Below are 13,598 nucleotides of genomic sequence, written 5' to 3'. Positions count from 1 at the left end.
TTTTCTTATTTGATATCCTTACTTTCTACGCTCAAAATATATTCTCAAGTTTACTATAATTATTTATATATATATATATATAATTACTAATTTAAAAACTTCTAAATTTTAACTAAATTAAAAAAAAAAAAAAAAAAAAAAAAAAAAAAAAAAAAAAAAACAGTTTTTTTTTTTTTTTTTTTTTTTTTTTTTTTTTCTTTTTTCCACGCTCTCTTTTTCTACCGTGAAGGGATAAAGCTACTCCTAACGTGAAGGGAAAAAACTGCTTGAGAGATACTCCCTCAAGCCATCAGGCCCATCACTATCAGAGTCTCACGGTCTCACCGACCCGCATCGTCGTCGCCTCCCTCTCACCCACCCTCACGGCCTCACTCTCACTCAGCTACTCCTCCTCCTCCATGCGTTTCCACGTCCACCCCGCCGTCGACGCCAAGCCAACATTCCTCCCTCTCTGATCTGTCACCGCTCACCGTAAGACCGTGAGAGTGAAATTTCCTGGGTTTGCCAAGCCAACGTCCACCTCTCTGGGTTCGTTCCCTAAATTTTGTTTTGGGTTAATTTCCTAATTCTTACATGATTTCTGTTATTGGGTTGGGTTGTACTGTTTTTGGTTTGATAACTGATAAATTCTGTAATGTGATGTGAAGTGTGGAAAATGAAAGCATGGGTCTTGTGATTTGTTACTAGCTTACCACGCATTAATGAAAATGGCTTGGCTATGATTTGTGATTTCTGAATGAAGCCTGGATTTTTTTTTTTTAATTGGGTCAAGGTTTAGGGCCTTTAGATTGGGCCCTAAACCCGTTTATTAAATAGACCGGGTTCAGTAACGGGTATAGGCCCGCCGGGGCGGGTTCGGGTATAAATGAACCGACCCAAACTCGACCCGTTGCCATTTCTACTGTCACAAAACCCCTCTTATTGATAAACCCTAGCAACTCTCTGACTCAAGTCACACATACACCTAAAACCCCTAGCTTTGTTTCAGAGTAAGAAATTGATAGACAGAGAGATGGATATTGATGGGGTTAACGAAGAAGAAAATTCAAGGCGAGTCCAAGTGCGGTTCGTGACGAAGCTCAAACCACCTATGACAGTTCCTCCTTCGCCAATTGCAATCCCTAGTAACCTCACAAGATTAGGGCTTTCCACTCTTGTCAACAATCTCATCCAAAATGGAAATCCTGATTGGAATACTCAGCCCTTTGATTTTCTCATCGATGGCGAACTCGTCCGAATGTCCCTTGACAAGTTCCTTCTTGCCAAATCCATTTCTGCGGTAATTTCACTTTATTTGTTCATTTATTTAATTTCCTTTCTTTTTAGAGACTAACAAATTGATTTTGATTTTTGGTTTATTATTACAGGAAAAGATATTGGAAATTGAATACATAAAGGCTGTGGCCCCAAGGAAAGAAGAAGAACCTTCATTGCATGATGATTGGGTTAGCTCGGTCGATGGTTCAGATCCCAGGTATGCATTAGTAGTAAAAACGGGTCAATTAAGGATATAATAGAGAAATATGACTTTTGATAGAAAAAAAAAAAAAAAAAAAAGTACATGTGGCTGACCTTGACTAGTTTGTTGGGATTGGAGCTTAGTTGTTAAAGTTGTTGTTCATGGGTACTCCGTACATATTTATTAGATTGTGAGATGCTTATATAACGGAAATCACAAAACATGCTCCATGTTTATTAGGAAGGTAACTAAGAATATGGCTTAGGATAAAATAGAATGGTGGAAAAGAATACATGCGGCTGTTGATTTTGAAATTTTGGCATTAAGGCTTGGTTGTTATTGTTCATGGGTAGTCTGACAATCATCATTAGATAATGGAAAGTGCAAAACACATGAATACAGTGTAGAATGTATATAAGAATAATAAAGGTGGCATCCTTGTTGAAATGTTGGGGAGCTTTGTTTTTAGATTCTTGTGGATTTGGTGGGTGTGACTTATTGGAAAAGGTCATTGACATCTTGTTTGGATGGAGAAATTGGGTTGGTAAGAATTCGTTGGATGTTTGGAACATGGTCCCCTTTATATTTGAATTTGACGCGGATATTATGGATGGAATGAAATTTTCTATGTTTGAGGAAGCAGAAAGTGCATGGACTCAAGTGATAGCAATGTTTACTAGTTCTTTATTTGATTGGTCTTGCACATGAGGTTTCACTGCTAGAAACTCCATTGCAGGGTTTATCGAGTCGTTGCCTTTCTGTATATAATACTTTTTCATTTTTATTCTTTAGAATTGTTTGTGTTCATTATACATGAAGTAGTCTCTTGTCAATAAATTTTTTCTCTACTTATTAAAAAAAAAAATCCTTCTTGCAAATGTTAACTAGAATTGCTTTATTGCCAATAATTTTATAGAGTAGAATCTTCATATGTTCAATAACACATTGCATCAAGTCATGGTGCAGTAGTTATGACTTTATTACAAGATATTTTGTCTTCATTTAATGTTAATATTCCATATAGCTCTTTGTTTTTTCTTTTTTTAAATTACGAATAAGAAGCATAAAAAAAAACCTTAGTTTTGACTTCTGAATACTGCACTAATGTCCTGTTTGCAGGTTCATTGTGACAGGGTGCTACGACAGTTTAGCAAGGTAATTATCCAAATAAAATTTTGTTACTGTTTTTTGTAAGTAAGAATTTTTTGTTATATTTTTCCCTTGAGGTAAAATTCCTTGCCTTTTATGGTTATTTAAAAGCTGATTACTTTCCCCATTGTTATGAAGTTAAAATATGCAAAATATTGACTTTTATCTTCCTTAAGGGTATGGAAAGCCGCTGGAGAGTGCACACATATATTGGAAGGACATAGTGACGTTATTGCTTCTGTTGGTGTCATCAATCAAAAAGGTATAAGATACAGTGATTGATAATCTCTAAAGTGCTTCTTCCTTGCCAGAAATGTCAAAATTAACTGTTGCATCTGAACTTGGGGCCTCTCTGGCCTGAATTGTGTTTAAAACTTCGTATGTCTGAAGCAATTTAGTAATAATATTATACTTTTTTTTCATGCTACTTGGTTTCTGAAGTTATCATTTTCATCTACTCTTTTTGCCAATATCTGCCTCTTTCCAATTGTCAAGGTTTTCAGTGTTTGCTTCTTTGCACTATCAATTTTTAAGTTGTTCTGTATGTACAGGTGTAGAAGGTATTACTGTGGCCACTGCTTCTAAAGATCGCACCCTGAGACTGTGGAAGGTAATTGGAAAAAGCCAATGAGCCTTAACTCAAATTGCACTTCCTCCTCCCATTATTCTGGGATGGGAGGGGAGGGTGAGGTCTTGGGTTCAAATCTCACTGGGTGTGTGTGTAACTTACCAATAGATAAATAAATAAATTTAAAGAAAAAAAAAAAAAAAAAAAAAAACTGGAAGTTTGATGTCCTGACTAATTAATATTTTCCCTTTACTTTGAAAGTTTGATACAGAGGATTCTATAAATAATCCTATCAGAATCAGGGCATTCAAAATTTTGCGTGGACATACAAAATCTGTACAATGTGTCGCAGCACAGAATACTGGAGATATGGTGCGATCCATTTTCTTTTTCTGGTTATATTTATTGATATTTCAATACTTATAAAAAAATATTGATATTTATGTTGGCAAGATGAGGTTTAAAGTTAAGCTAATAGTTTCCTCTTTTTTTCGTTCTTGGGACCGGTGGGATGTTTCCATATGCTTAGGTTTGTTCAGGTTCTTGGGATAACACAATCAAGTTATGGCAGACAAATGACTCACAAAGTGATGGTGATCTGGTGTCAATTAAGAAGAGAAAAGGGAATGGTCAAGCTGATGAATCTCAATTGGAGGTATGGATGTTTCATGCTCATGCTCCCTTTGCAGTATTAAAATATGTGTGCAGTAAAATATTTGATGTGGTTCTGTTCACAAAACAAATAATGACCTGATGGGAAAGGTAATACTTAAATTTAGATGTTAGGAAGAGTCTTATGCTTCATTTAAGGAGATGTCACTTAGGTAGCGTTTAGATTGGCATTTCAAGTCTGCGTTTTCTTCTTCTTCTTTTTTTTTTTTTTTTTTTGACCAGCGCCTCATTAAGGCAAATGAAAAGTGTTTTGTGAGTGTGAACAGTAACCGGAAATTATTTTTTTATTGTTTTCAGTTTTCAGCAAAATAAGCGGTATTCAAATGCACCGTTAATCATTGAAAGGCTAGTATTTTCATTGATACAGTTGTAAAGAAACTATTTCTTGTGGAAAGCTGTAGAACATTCTTACATGTTGAACTCTGATTATAATTTCATTCACTATTTTGTTTGTTTGCCCTTTTGTTCTTTTTTAACAATCTTTTCATAAATAAATAGGTTTTGAGCTTAAGATGTTACCCTCCAATTATATGTTTTGTGGAAAGTAATTTTTGTTATTATGTTTTAGGGTGAGGCTGTGTCTACACTTGTAGGCCATACACAATGCATATCGTCTGTGGTATGGCCACAGCAGGAAACAATATATTCTGCATCATGGGATCATTCTATTAGATTATGGGATGCCGAGACAGGCAAAAATTCGTCAGACATAGTAAGTGCAACTATCCCTCAGTTGTCTCTGTCTATCTGTTTCTGTTTGTTTAATAGTTTTAGGCAATTTATCACAAAAGTTAAAAACAAATTTGCTAGTTTATCTGTGGTGGGAATGAGAGGGCGTGTGTTTGGTTATCAAAATTTCTTGAAGTGGGCTTATATTGAACATCTTAAGTCCATGCTGATTGAAATCACTGACTACTGAGCAAAATGATAATCCAGACTACCATACAAGATGATTCAATACTATTTTTTAAATTGCCTATTTTATGTTTCTCCAATTTGAATTCTTCCTTTATTTGTTCTTAAATTTCGTTTTCTGGAAAAAGCAAAGCATGTTGTCTCTTAGCATTAGATGCATGTCACAAGCTATAACAGCACCATGTTTATTTTCCTAGACTTACTTTCTGTTCAGAATTGGATTAGGCCACTCACTTCCAAGTTTAGTTTATAACTCTCTCCTCCATGGACAGTTCTGCACGAAAGTCCTCAACTGCCTTGATGTTGGAGGTGAAAGTTCTGCTCTCATTGCAGCTGGTGGTTCTGATCCCATTCTTAGGATATGGGATCCTCGTAAACCAGGTCTGTTAAGCTAGTGAAGTACCATTGGCATCTCACTCTCTCTCTCTCTAACACACGCATATTTGCATCTGACGTGAAATTATAAATTTTGAAGGAACTTCTGCCCCGGTCTTTCAGTTCTCATCTCACACTTCTTGGATTTCGGCTTGCAAGTGGCATGACAAATCTTGGTTTCATCTAGTTTCTTCATCATATGATGGGAAAGTTATGTTATGGGATCTAAGAACTGCGGTATTAAATTCTCCCTGCTTCTAGTATTTATCTGTAATTCATGTGCACAGCCTATTTTTAGGAAAAAAATGTTTTACTGAACAACATTTTGTCATGTTGCAGTGGCCTCTAGCTGTCATTGAGTCACACAAGGACAAGGTATAAATTTAGCCTTTCTGTTTCATCTTTTCTTTAACGCAAAGATTCTAATGTTTTCATTAATATGGTGGTCTCTTTTGGTAATTCAGGTACTATGTGCTGACTGGTGGAAAGGTGACAGCATAATTAGTGGGGGTGCTGACTCAAAGCTCTGCGTTTCTTCTGGAATTTCTGTGCTGTGAGGTAAAAGCTGTTATTCATACCACAATAATTGAATTATGGACTTACAATTGTAAAAGCCATTCTTTTCCAAGCCTGTGTATTCTGATATTGTCTACTCTCTCCACTCTTCACACCTTCCTCTTCCAGTGTCAGTCTCATCTCAACTGTAGCGATAATCTGATGTGGTCCAGTCAGCGCAAAGTTCAGTACTTGCATTAAAAGGAAAAAAAAAAAAAAAAAAAAAAGATAAAAGAGAGGAATTTAATCAATCGCCAAGAGTATGAAGCACATGGATAAACCGGAGAACATAGGGTTGGCCAGGGTTAAAGAGGCAAGGCTTTATATGTACCATATAAATTTGGACTGAATATTTTTTAACGTTATTATTTTGAATTTCCGTTAAGGTGGCAAAATATGATTTTTTAGACTTGCCCACATTTTTGTTGTGACCACTGACCAGAGTGGTATGTAAGGTTTAGTACCGGAAAAATGAGTTTCAGTTGCCTTCAGGTAGCTTCATTTGCTACCTTCCTTTGGGTACTACACTTTAGGTACTGCTGATTATGGATGCAAAGTTTTGCTGTTGCCTTTGGGTTTACATCCTGTGCCTTTTAGGAGCAAATTGTCGAGACGTTCAAATTGACAGTACTCGAGGACTTACTAGTGTTGCTTTAATGTTGGGGCTTTAATTTTGTCAACAAAAAAAAAAAAAAATGTTTGGGCTTAATAATTTTTGAACTATTTGTTTATGTTTGTTGCTTGAGCTGTTAGTATAACTAGGGTTTGGGAAGTTTAATGTAAAGATTTTGGTTTTATTTTTTTTGTTCCAACCAAGATTTGAAGCTTGGACTTCACTAAAGTGCATAGTTACACTTGTTTTCTCTGTGTTTTCAAGCTCCTTTGGAAACTGAAAATTAAAAACAACAATTTGTTTTTAGTTTCATTTGTAAATTTAGATGTGGAAACTATTTTTTTTTTTTTCTATTTTTTTTCAATTACCAAACAAGTTTTCAAGTCTAGAAAAAAAATAATAATAATATTTGAAAATAGAAAATTGGGAAAAAAATAGTTACCAAACTGTAGGGGGTCAAGAACAAAAAGCTACGAAAACTAGCTTTGAATTCAAGATCAACACAACTAATTTGTTGAGGATGGGAGATGATTATCCACAAGGGAAAGATCACAAAGATAATTGGTGACAAATATAACTGAATTAAGGCTTTATATGCATAAAAACTGTGTTCTTGAGATTCAAACAGAGGTTTTAAAGGATAAATACAAGTGAAGATTCTTATCACTTTTTCTCTCTTGTTGTTTCTTTGATTTTTTATAGATCCCCCTTCTTGTTGCTCTCCTCTTTCTTTTATAGCCATCCTCCTCTTCTTTTAGTTGTCCCACTCTTCTAGATTTAGGGGATATTTGTCACAACAGCACTTTTTCCAATCATTTCTTGATCATGAAGATAGACTTTTGTGAGTGTTCCATTATCCAAACCAATCATTTAGGGCTTGTTTGATACATGTGTTTAAACACATGTTTTCAGTTTTTAAACAACATTACACGTATTTTTACACACTTTTTCACATACACGTATTTTCACAAAAATTGAAAACTGTTATTTAAACACACGTACCAAACGAGTCCTTAATATTTAATGTGGCTAACATTAGGTGAGGAAAGTCCTTAATGCAAAGGTTACTGTTACATTGGACTCTGCGTTTTCTTCGACGTGATTCTCAAGAAAGTAGGTGCATAAAGGGTGTTCTCGACAAAGAGATGACCGTTTCTCGACTGAGCCATGTTTCCTCGCAAAGATGGGTTTCATTTATTACTTTTGTAGTGGGCCCAAATGATCTTTTCTCAACAAGAAGTCCTTCTATCCCTTATCGACCCCTAAGCTGGGCCCATTCTGTGGATGGGGTTTCTTGGGACTTCTTTTTCAGGCTAAGGTCTTCGGGGCAGATATATATTCACTCCCTTACATTAATACACCTTTATTTATTTATTTATTTATTTATTTATTTATTTATTTTATCACCTCACTATTTTATATCATACACACTTTTCCATCCTAACCAAACAAAGCCTGAAGTGTCGGTCAATCAATCTTGAGGTGTGGGCAATTTTCTCCATTACAATTAATGTTTGAAAACTATTAGTACATTAAGGATTTAATGTTTGAAAAAAAAAATCAAAATTTCATTGACTATTTGTGTAATGGGAAAGGTTTTGCTACATACATTGTTATGCGGCAGCAAAAAGAAAGAAACATGTGTTTAAGGGTTATGTGCAATGTACATATTATTAGCTAGACCCCTAGACACTTGTCTTTTTTTTTTGTGCTGCCACATAAACCTGTATGCAGTAATTGTTGCATATAAGTATGCAGCAAAACCTTTTCTTTATGTAATAGGCAATGATGCATACTTGTGGGCACAATCACAAAATGAGGTGTCTACAATAATATATTTTACAACAACCAATCACTTAGATCATATCTCTTCACTTTTCCATCATTTAAATCAAACATACACGAGTGAAAACTAATTTTTTTTCTTCTTTCCCACGCATTTTCATCCCCTCACCATTTTATATCTCACACTTTTTCATCTTCAACCAAACAAAGTCTAAAGTGTTGGTCAATCAATCTTTAAGGGGCGGACAATTTTCTCCATTGCAATTAATATTTGAAAACTATTAAAATCCCTAGAATTATCTATCTCTCTCTCTCTCTCTCTCTCTCTCTCTCTCTCTCTCTATATATATATATATATATAGGCAAAACTTAGAGAAAGCCTGATTAAAATTTCAAATTAAAGTCCAATTTTAAGCCATGTGCCACCAATTTTTTATTTTTAGAGAATTTTATTTCCTTTTTTTTTTTTTTGGAGATAATTTTATTTCCTAATTTAGAACCAAATGTGAGACTATATCATAAATATTCACCCAAGTGAGTTATTGAATGCAAAAACTAAAGAGTCTAGAATAAATGAATCGTAAAAAAAAAATGCTTCATAATAACAAAAATTAAGAAGTAATAAAAAAAAAAATGAACCGTTTATATTTTATACCTAATAATATTCTTACAAGACTTTTTAAAAAGTTAAAAAAAATAATAATAATGACTATCAATAATATTTAATTATATATGTAAGAATAATACTATGCATCTTAGGACTTATTTGGTAAGAGATTTTTAATAACGTTGTTTAAGTGTTATGAAAATACATATGGTTGAAAAAGTATTGTGAAAATACGTGTATTGTTGTTTAAACAACAAAAACTGTTATTTAAACAACAGTACCAAACTGGCCCTTAATGTACTGTTGTTTAAACTCCATAACTAACGTTTAGCTTAAAATTCACTTCGTCTTCTCTGCTCACTCCACGTTCCTGGAAGAAGATGATAGAGTGGAATTTTGAATGTAGCATAAAAGGAGTACCACGACGTGGGTCTGATATATCGAGTGTCCTCTCGCATGCTATAAGAAAAAAATATTGACCGAAGAATTTGAGTACCTAGCTGTGTTTGAGATAAGCTTGGACAGTTATTTTAATATTTAACTTATTTTTACTATTATTTGTGAGTTCTATTGTACTTTTTGGTATTATTCATAAGTCTTACTGTATTATTTTAGCTAACTTTTAACTTTATTAACAATACATTTAGCAAAATGTTTTTAATTTCAACTAAATAAGTTGTACATAAACGGACACTAAATATAGCCACCTGAGTTACCTTTGTGTTAGTTTATGTAATAGCCTAATAGGTAGTGATGCACAATATATTTTACAACCACCGATCACCCAGATCATACCTTGAGGGGGCAGAAAAGTTCACACTTTTCCACGTTTCAAAGGAGTATTCCACACTTTTCCAACCCTAAACAAACAAAGAATAAAGTGTCTTCGGCAGATTAATCTTGAAGGGGCCGAAAATATTCACCACATTTTAAAACTCTCAGTACTTTTAAGAATTTAAAAATCGAAAACGATGTTTAAGAGATCTGGTAGAAACCGTAGAATTAGACTTCGGCTTTGAAAAAAAGGGTCCTGAACAGAATACCACGGCGCTAGAGTAGTGTAGATCGGTCAAGCCAAGAAAATTCACAGCTGCCTAGAAAATTCTCAGCCGCCTAAAAGGGGTGCTCACTTTTTGTTTTTTAGTTTCATCATTCTCTTTTTTGTCTTCTATATATAGAGTGGATCAGACCCGATATTTGACATGATCAGACTCGAATATTTGACATACTTTAAAAAAAAAAAAACGAAACTTTAGAAGTGAATTCCTACCATTAACTTGGAAAAAAAAAAGTCTGTATTCGGTAAGCTAGAGACTGAAGTAGAGGCTAAGGCTCCTGCTTATAAGTTCCACGAGGTTAACAGCAAGAGAATACATGAGACAGCCAAAATTTGCCCTAAGTTTTTTCAGAAATTTGAGTTAAAAGAAGGTGAATGGGGAAGAGAGGGCTTTGTTACGTGCTGGTATTTTATCATTGGTTGGATAACTAAGATTTTTAATTTGTTGTTCATCTCCGATGTCATATATCTTTGGATTCTTCAGCGTTGTGCATGAAAAGCTATCAGGATTGTATTATTTTATACTTTAAATTAATAATGCTTCCGGTTTTCTGTATTGAAAACTGTTTTGAGTAATGTTACAGTCACAAACTATTTTGCAACATTTTTACGAACTAATGTTGTAGCCAACTTTTTATTAGTTCTCATCTTAACCAATCACACATCATTTTTTTTATTTACCAATAACCGCTCACCACATTAAAAATTTTTATTTTTGCAAAGAAGTTTATATCTCTAGCATTTTTCTTATATATTAGAATAGTTAATATGTGCAAAAAATGAGAATGTATTGGGGCTTACAATTCACTTTGTGACTCATTCCTTCGGTCCACTGTTCTTAAGATAGACATCCAAACGCCACCTTAGGCTATGGATAATGTAAGGGCAAAATGCAAAATAATCAATGGTAACATAGAAAGTGACCGTGTGTTTTGGAAATGCACCTCAAATGGTCCAATATCAAAATAAGCTTTTTGGGAGTCTGTGATTTGAAAATGCGCAATTTGAAAATCTCGTGATTTGAAAATGTTAACAAACATCCAAAATTGATAAATTACTCGTTTTGAAATCGCAAACTTGTTTTTTTGGGAAAAAAAACAATGAAAGTATCCTGATTTGAAATCGCAAATGTGTTTTTTTATTGGCAAAATCAATGAACCAAATGGGCCATACTTTTGAAGAGAAAATTATAAAGAAAATTGAAAACTTAATTGATGATATTGACATGAGGTCTAGATGAGGCTAGGGATGGTCATAAACTCTGCACGACGTAGGCCTTGAGAAGAAATGAAGGGCGGAGTTGAATTTGAGAGACTAATCAAAATTCAAAATTATTTCCAACCTCGTGAGAATCCCCAATATGAAATATCCAACGTCTTATCTCTGTCTATGCTCCGTAGAAGCTGGGTTTTAAGGGGAGTGGCTTGTGTCTAGTGGCCAGTTGCCATTGGACATATTAGGATACAGACACGTGTCCAAGAGTGGACACGTGTCCGCATCGCAACGTGTCCAATGGCACTGAACACTGGACACAAGCTCCCCCCTTTCTTAAGAAGTCGGAAGGCTGATGTACTTATTCGGATGGAGACGTCCTCTCAATAAAAGTCATGACTAAGTCATTTCCAACCCTCGCCAAGATGGACAACTGATACCATTACTATCAATTATATTACAACTTGCGGTTGTTCGGTGTGATGTGTGTGTTCATTATTAATTAATATTGTAATATAATATATGTATATATAAGTGGAGCAGAACACGTAGTGGAAGGAGAAAAGCTTTGGTCTGGTGGCAAAGGCACAGGTCCACAAGGCCATGGAGCAAAGTACAAGCACCTCTCTCTCTCTCTCTCTCTCTCACATGCATGCATACATACATATATATATATATATATATATATATTCTATATATTAAGAGGATTTAGAAAGTTAGTTATGCCTTTAGAAAAAGTCCAAAATATCCCTGATCTAATTAGATAATCTTTATTCTTAAAAAATAAAAAATAGGGTTAAAATTGTAATTCAACAAAATTCAAAAATAAAAAAGCCACCAGAGAAATTTTTTTCCTAAAAATTAGCACATTCTTTATTTAAATATATTTCACACAATTTCTCAATATATATATATATATATATTTCACGCACATTTGATATATATTTTTCCTAAAAACTAGCATACACTAAACCCAGCAGTTTGCTTCATTTCAAATCTTAAATTAAGTGTAATTAAGTGTGTGTGTGTGTGTGTGTGTGTGTGTGTGTGTGTGTGTGTGTGTTTAGCCGTTAGTTTATTTCTCCAAAAAAAAAAAAAAATCCTAAATTTTAGTTTCTTAAAAATCTCTTCCAGTATAACCCCATTAATAGATAAATTTAAATTGAAAAAATACATTAAACTCACAAAAAAAAAAAAAAAAAGAGAGATTCTTCGCACGTGCAGAGCATATGTGATGAGGCTAATATATATATATATGGAGAACAAATTTTAAAAAATTTAATAATTCAAGAAAGTCAAATCTATTAACAACAAAAACCAATTTCATTTCAAATTACGCAAAAACCAAATATTAATGGAATTACCAAAAAGCCCAGGAAAGCAAAGCTTATAAAACAAGATTGGGATTCAAGATTTCTGGGCTCAAGTTCCATCTGTTAGTTTTTGGGTTTTTTAAGGAGAGGTGAATGGCAGTGGAATTGGTTAGCTTGATTGTTGTTGTTGCTATGTGAAGAGGTTGTTGGGATTTAAAGAGGCAATGTTGATAGCAAGGTGATTAGGATTGAACCAAAGTTGCAATTTGCCAAATGAAATGGGAGGGAATAGGAGGATTTTTAATTGGAGGAGAGCTAAACCCATTTGGAGGTTGCAATTTTATTTTAAACCTTCGCTTGGGTCAGGTTTGACTCAACTCAAACAATTTGAGTTGCTAGTTTTTCAACCCATCTAATCCTACTTGATCTCCATATATATAAGTTTATATTATTTCCCTTATTTTAATCTTTTAGTCTAATTTATTTTTATATTTTGAAAATTAGTTTTGATGAATTTAGAAATATTATGCGAATTTCTCTGATTTATTAAAAAACACTTAAATAGTTCATGAAAACTCAATTTTCTCAGAAGGCATAGAACATTCGAGCACAATCTATTGATCCAACCCATTTGGGTGAAATTGGATTGGAAATTTCTCAACTGGTCCTCCTTTTATTGGGTTTAAAAAACTCTCCAATCCACCCATATCATTGAATGCTGACGGCCCCAATCAGAATCCATGTTTCTTTATAAAAACATTATTCTCCCTTCATGATTAATTAAAGAGGGCGGGGTTCCCATCCATTGTTGTGCAATCTTTATTTTCTGACCAATTTGCACTTCAGAGCCACAAAATTGGAGTTCAACCTGATCAATTAACGTTCTTTAAATCCGTCCTAGCTACGGAACCACACTAACTGGACCGCCTTAATGCTAGAGCCCAAGGGGATGGTTTGATCTCATTTACTCTACTGCCCATATAGCATATAGATAGTTGGTCAGGACTATTGTTTTTCACTTCAAAACTGATACGGAACCTGCCAAATATGGCATCATAATGTTCTGTAATGACGCTCGAAGAAAATCTCAGGACGAGCAGGAGCAACATGGGTAGTTTATGGTGCATAGTTAGCAACATTTGTTCATGACAAATGTTTTTAGTTAAACATTATTTCTCTCCAAACTAGTTTGGAAAGAAACCCTACAAACTCATCATATATATTTATGTTGAATGTGAGTTTTGCAAATCTAACCATTAGATTGCATATTCTTATTACATCCTTAATATTTACAAAATTTCAAGAAAATCAAAGATCA

The 13,598-nt window shown here is 34.1% G+C and overlaps 1 protein-coding gene across 2 annotated transcripts; it reads left to right on the top strand.

Annotated features, from left to right (window-relative positions):
• Positions 1–240: 240 nt before the first annotated feature.
• LOC115963989 (ribosome biogenesis protein WDR12 homolog) lies at positions 241–7,604 on the top strand. 2 transcript variants are annotated; one of them, XM_031083268.1, is made up of 14 exons: positions 241–528; positions 989–1,279; positions 1,368–1,474; positions 2,579–2,614; positions 2,785–2,870; positions 3,160–3,218; positions 3,438–3,548; positions 3,706–3,831; positions 4,417–4,560; positions 5,036–5,144; positions 5,239–5,375; positions 5,478–5,513; positions 5,603–5,696; positions 5,823–6,273. In XM_031083268.1, the coding sequence occupies exons 2-13, from the start codon at positions 1,013–1,015 to the stop codon at positions 5,693–5,695; spliced, it is 1,311 nt and encodes a 436-aa protein (XP_030939128.1). In that variant the 5' UTR covers positions 241–528; positions 989–1,012; the 3' UTR covers position 5,696; positions 5,823–6,273. The 2 variants fall into 2 exon arrangements, with proteins under 2 accessions (XP_030939128.1, XP_030939129.1); XM_031083269.1 differs by lacking the exons at positions 241–528; positions 5,823–6,273 and adding an exon at positions 7,346–7,604 and having other exon boundaries at positions 548–1,279.
• Positions 7,605–13,598: the final 5,994 nt, after the last annotated feature.

This window comes from Quercus lobata, chromosome 10 (assembly GCF_001633185.2).
Source record: "Quercus lobata isolate SW786 chromosome 10, ValleyOak3.0 Primary Assembly, whole genome shotgun sequence".
NCBI lineage: Eukaryota > Viridiplantae > Streptophyta > Magnoliopsida > Fagales > Fagaceae > Quercus > Quercus lobata.
The sequence above is the reverse complement of the archived record's forward strand: the minus strand, read 5'-3'. Positions and strand labels throughout refer to the sequence as shown.

Coding starts and splice junctions, on each gene's coding strand:
- LOC115963989 (XM_031083269.1), top strand. CDS start 1,013: ATGGATATTGATGGGGTTAACGAAGAAGAAAATTCAAGGCGAGTCCAA. Junction 2,871..3,159: donor TGGTGTCATCAATCAAAAAG/GTATAAGATACA, acceptor CTGTATGTACAG/GTGTAGAAGGTATTACTGTG. Junction 4,561..5,035: donor GCAAAAATTCGTCAGACATA/GTAAGTGCAACT, acceptor CTCCATGGACAG/TTCTGCACGAAAGTCCTCAA.